We start from the raw sequence: 6,000 nt of genomic DNA, 5'->3' as shown, positions 1-6,000 counted from the left end.
TGACGACATGACTGCCTGTCCATGGATTATTCTTTATGGTTGATTGTGTTTGGCTATGCTGTTTGACCTATGTGATTGTATGGATGAGTAGGGTTAAGGCCTCATGCAATTGCTGGTCTATATTAATCACTAATTTAGGAAAACAGTCTTCCTTTTCTCCTTCTGTCTCTTTTTTTTTATGTGTTTGTGCTGTTGCATTGGTGATTTCTCTTTTCATGATATATATATATATATATATATATATATATATATATATATATATATATATATATATATATATATATATATATATATATATATACGCTTGTACCTGTTTATCAACAAGGATCATATTCGTTCGCCTATGTTATCTTATGTGATATCAGTAAATTACTGCTGTTGGGAAGTCAAAAGCCTTTTATTACAACGATAACTAGGTATCACTGCCAGAGATTATTATTATCATGTAAGATAGGACTATAAAAATCGTATTTAATGCTTAATCATCCACTTAGTGGGATTTTGGAGTGCAGTGATAGCTCTATTTTGCGTTTCGATGACATCAAAATGTAAAGCCAGGTTAGGTCGTTCTAATGAAGGATACTCTTTGGATGACGGGGAATATGATTCTCTACCCTCTTCTTCAGCATCCTTTGATAAAGAAGTTAAAGAGTAAATTATTTTAGTTATATTCACATATCTTCAAATGTTTAAAGAATTAATTTTTTAGTTTATTGAGATTTTTTAATTCGTGCATTATTAGTATTTTAACTGGAGAGGAGTTTAAAAGAGCCTGTGGTTTTCTTGTAATTTTAAGATGGTAATTTTTTTTTTAGATGTTTGCCATTTTTTTAAACTTTTTAATTTTTGACATTTTTTCTAAGCTTTGAAACTTAAAGATGCTTCCTTAGAGCCTTAATGCCTTAGAGCAATTACATAAACAGTAGCACCCCCTCATTGTTTCTTTTAGTTCCCCACTCAATTCAACACTGATCAAAATTTTAGAATTGTAATTTGGTTCAAACTATTCAAAAGGTCTAAGAGCTAAACTTCCAGGAAAGCCCCAGGGCAAGACTCCCATAGCCCCGGGGCAAGGCTCGTAAATTATTCAATCCTCCTTTTGCTTATATGCAGGATTTATCATTAGAAAAAGGGTAAATATTTATAATGGGTGTAGCCAGAAAGGCTAGGGACTTCAAGGTGGAACCTTGGAGAACGTTGAAGGGTATCTTATCAAACAGCTCATGGTAACGAACTGTAAGTAAAGAGTGGTGTGGCTCAATAGTAACCGAAACTCTTAAAGAACGGAATTTTGATGCTTAGAGATTCATCAAAAGAACTGGCTTATTATGCCAATTATAAATATATAAATGTCAATAAGTTTAGCTATAGTTACATTATAGTTATAAGTTTTGTAATATTATCAAAGACAACGAAAACAGGAAAATTTACTTTATTTTTGAGAAAAAGAGGAAACTCCCCCTAAAATTCAAAAAATCTCAATGCAAACTGCTCCGTCGGATTCAGCCTATTAGAGAAACCAACTGTATAGGTTTCGTGCTCCTATATGCGATTACATAAAAAAACTAGTTTTTCTAACTGAAAGTAAGGAGCGACATTAAAACTTAAAACGAACAGAAATTACTCCGTATATGAAATGGGTTGTCTCCTCCGCAATCCCTCGCTCTTTATGCTAAAGCTTTTAATTGTTTTAAAAAGCAGAATTGTGGTAAAGAGTCAAAGCGTAAGAGTCTTTAGCGTAAAGAGCGAAGGATTGCGGAGGTGACAACCCATTTCATATACGGAGTAATTTCTGTTCGTTTTAAGTTTTAATGTCGCTCCTTACTTTCAGTTAGAAAAACTAGTTTTTTTATGTAATTTCTGAACGTTTTCAAATTAATGCATGTTTGATTTTGGCTCTCCACACATAAATTATTAAAATGAAATTTACATTTTAATTCCTTTTTTGGCTAAATGGCTTTCTCTTAGTTCTGATCAGACGATTTTGAGAAATATGGGATGGGGAAGGAGGCCTAGTTGCCATGCAATTTTTCAGTTACACAAAAAGGCAAATATAAATTTTAATTTTTAACGAATTTTTTTATTATTAAAAAATATACGTAACTTAAGAATTAACTTACGAACAAATTTTTATATTCTTAAATTTTTATTATGTATATGAGGGGGTTTGTACCCTCGTTATTACCTCGCTCTTTATACTAAATCGTAAGTTTTGTGCCGATTCTTTAAGAATGACCCCTGAATCAGAAAGGCCAGAATAAATAGTTGAAATTACTAAAAATACTATAGCATAAAGAGCGAGGTATTTATCTTCTCCTAAATACCTCGCTCTTTATGCTAAAGTATTTTTAGAACCCCTCATATGCGTAATAATCTCTGTTCGTTTTAAGTTTCAATGGTCCTCCTTACTTTCAGTTGAAAGAATTTTTCCATGTTTATTTTTTCATTGTCTTTTTTTTCATAGTAATTTTAGAAAATCCTGAACCCTTTTCATTGAATTTCTGTTCCCCCATGACATATTTCTCCAAGGAAAGATCCTCCCACATAGCCCCCTCTCCTCAACCCCATCCCCAAAACAAAAAAAAAAATCCCCTGAAAACGACTGCACACTTCCCAATAACCATTATTATAGGTAAACACTGGTCGAAGTTTGTAACTTGCAGCCCCTCCCCCAGGGACTGTGGGGGAGTAAGTCATTCCCAAAGACATAGTTATTATGGTTATTGAAGATGCGGAACAAAATGGCTATATCAAATTTTGATCTGTTGACTTTGGAGAAAAAATGAGCGTGGGAGGGGGCCTAGGTGCCCTCCCATTTTTTTGGTCACTTAAAAAGGGCACTAGAACTTTTCATTTCCATTAGAATGAACCCTCTTGCAACATTCTAGGACCACTTGGTCGATACGATGACCCCTGGAAAAAAAAAAAAAAAAACAAACAAATAAACACGCACACGTGATTTGTCTTCTGGCAAAAAATACGAAATTCCACATTTTTGTAGATAGGAGCTTGAAAATTTTGCTGTAGGGTTCTCTGATACGCTGAATGCGATGGTGTGATTTTCGTTAATATTCTGTGACTTTTAGGGGGTGTTTTCCCCTATTTTCTAAAATAAGACAAATTTTCTCAGGCTCGTAACTTTTGATGACAAAGACCAAATTTGATGAAACTTATATATTTAAAATCAGCATGAAAATTCAATTCTTTTGATGTATATTTTAGCATCAAAATTCCGTTATTTAGAGCTTCGTTTAGTATTGAGCCGGGTCGCTCCTTACTACAGTTCGTTACCATGAACTGTTTGAAAGTGTAGTAGTTGGTATTTTTTGCCAGAAGAGAGATCACGGATACGTGTTTATTGTTTGTTTGTTTGTTTTTTTCCTCAGGGGTGATCACATCCACTCAGTAGTCCAACGGTATAGGGGAGAAGCTCATTAAAACGAAAATTAAAAGTTATTGTGCCGTCTTTAAAGTGACCAAAAAGACTGGAGGGTACCTAAATCCCCTCTCCTGCCTTTTTTCCTGAAAAATCCGCTGAAAATTTGGAAATTGCCATTTTGTTCAGCATATTTGAAAGACCCAACAACTATACCTTTGGAGATAATATAACCTCCCCCCAGCTCCTAGGGAAAGGTCTTTAAATTAAAAAATAGACCACACGAAGACCACACTGCCTTTCCATAACAAACAAATACAAAGTAGAAACAATAGGAAAAATCTTTTCAAGACAGTGGAAATCTGTTATTTATACTTTATACTCAAATTAAAAAAAAAAAAAAATAAAAATTAAAAATTAAATTAAAAATGATCTAACAAAAGATTTTACCAAGCCGATTTATCAAACAGTTCGTGGTAACGAACTGCAGTAAGGAACGACCCAGCTCTATAGTAACCGAAACTCTAAAAAATGGAATTTTGATACCAATAGTTACATCGAAAGAATCACATTTTAATGCTGATTTTAAATATATAAGCTTCATCAAGAAAAGTTATACCCATCAAAAGTTACGAGCCTGAGAAAATTTGCCTCATTTTTGAACACAGGGGGAAACACCCCCTAAAAGTCATAAAATCTTAACAAAACTTAAACCATCAGATTCAGCGTATCAGAGAACCTTATTGTAGAGGTTTCAAGCTCCTATCTACAAAAATATGGAATTTTGCATTTTTTGCCAGAAGACAGATAACGGATGCGTGTTTATTATTTTTTTTTCCCCATGGGTGATCGTATCGACTGAGTGGTCCTAGAATGTCGCGAGAGGGCTCATTCTAACGGAAATTAAAAGTTCTAGTGCCCTTTTTAAGTGACCAAAAAAAACTGGAGGGCACCTAGGCCCCCTCCCACGCTAATTTTTCCCAAAAGTCACCGGATCAAAATTCTGAGATAGCCATTTTATTCACCATAGTCGAAAAACCTAATAGCTATGTCTTTAGGGACGACTTACTGCCCCGCAGTCCCTGTTGGAGGGGCTGCGAGTTACAAACTTTGACCTGTGTCTACGTATAGTAATGGCTACTGGGAAGTGTACAGACTTTTTCAGGGATATTTTTTTTTCGTTTAGGAGGAGAGTTGGGGGGGGGGTTTACGTTGGAGGATGTTTCCACGGAGAAACTTCTCATGGGGGAAGAGAATTTGAATGAAGAGGTTGCAGGGTTTTTAGCATTATTTGAAAAAACAATTAAAAAATAAATATGAAAAGTTTTTTTCTACTGAAAGTAAGGAGCAGCATTAAAACTCAAAACGAACAAAAACTATTACGAATATGAGGGGTTTACCTCTCTGTTATACCTCACTCTTTACGCTAAAATATTTTTAGTAATTTCAACTATTTATTCTACGGCCTTTGTGATTCAGAGGTCATTCTTAAGGAATTGGGACAAAATTTAAGCTTTAGTGTACAGAGCGAGGTATCGACAAGGGTTGAACCCCCTCATATACGCAATAAAAACATACGAATATAGAAGTTCTTTACGTAAGTTAATTCGTAAGTTACGTATAGTTTTTACGAATGAAAATGTTTGTAAAAAATTAAAAGTTCTACTTGCTTTTTTAAGTAATCAAAAAATTGGAGGGCAACTAGGCCTCCTCCCTCGCTCCTTTTTCCTCAAAATCTTCCGATCAATTGCAATTAATTAATATGCAAATTTCGTTTTAATTATTTATGTGCGGGGCGCCAAGATCAAAACATGCATTAATTCAAAAACGTCCAGAAATTAAATAAAAAAAACAAATTTTTTTAAATGAAAGTAAGGGGCAACATTAAAACTTAAAACGGACAGAAATTACTCCGTATATGAAAGGGATTTTTCCTCCTCAATGCCCCGCTCTTTACGCCAAAGTTTCTTATTGTTTTAAAAATAGAGTTAAGAGAAAGAGTCAAACTTCTAAGAGAAAGTTTTTTATTGTTTTAGAAATAGATTTAAGAGAAAAAGTCAAACTTTACCGTAAGGAGCGGGGCATTGGGGAGGAAAAGCCCCTTTCATGTACGGTGTAATTTCTGTTCGTTTTAAGTTTTAATGTTGCTCCTTACTTTCATTAAAAAAAAACTTGCTTTTTTATTTAATAATAGTACTGAACCAGCTACAAAAAGGCCTATAAGACAGGCTGCTAAAAAGCAAGGTTGGCTCTGAGACATTGCATTGAATCACTTTGTTCTCTTTAGTTTGAATGAATTTATATTCTCACTTCATTTTTTTGTCAGTCTTGGTTGAACTTCGCTGAAGCAAGGATGCTAGGGCTGTTCTTAAAAAAGTTTTTAAAAAACATTATTTAGTTTTAATTCTCACAATTTAATGTAAGTTTATTTATATATTCATATTTTCTCTCTCGTTCTCGTATTTTTCTGAAGACAGCCCTTGGACATAGGGCCGAAATATTCACAGAACTGATTTCCACTGTTTTGAAAAGATTTTCCCTTTTTTTCTACTTTGTTTCTACTTTGTGTTTGTTTGGTCTTTAAATTATAAAATTTGCCCATTGTTTACATGTATTATTGTTAT

At 33.9% G+C, this 6,000-nt stretch overlaps 1 protein-coding gene across 1 annotated transcript in view; it reads left to right on the top strand.

The window, feature by feature from the left end:
- The first annotated feature begins 494 nt into the window (after positions 1-494).
- The window catches only part of LOC136036653 (ATP-dependent translocase ABCB1-like), a 164,084-nt gene continuing 158,578 nt past the window's right edge, over positions 495-6,000 (top strand). The window contains exon 1 of the mRNA XM_065718953.1: positions 495-651. Within this exon, the coding sequence (XP_065575025.1) occupies positions 536-651 (116 nt within the window). The 5' untranslated portion in view covers positions 495-535. The remainder of the gene's footprint in view (positions 652-6,000) is intronic.

This window comes from Artemia franciscana, chromosome 15, assembly GCF_032884065.1.
Source record: "Artemia franciscana chromosome 15, ASM3288406v1, whole genome shotgun sequence".
Lineage (NCBI taxonomy): Eukaryota > Metazoa > Arthropoda > Branchiopoda > Anostraca > Artemiidae > Artemia > Artemia franciscana.
Note: the sequence above shows the minus strand (reverse complement) of the source record. Positions and strands in the feature narration are given on the sequence as shown.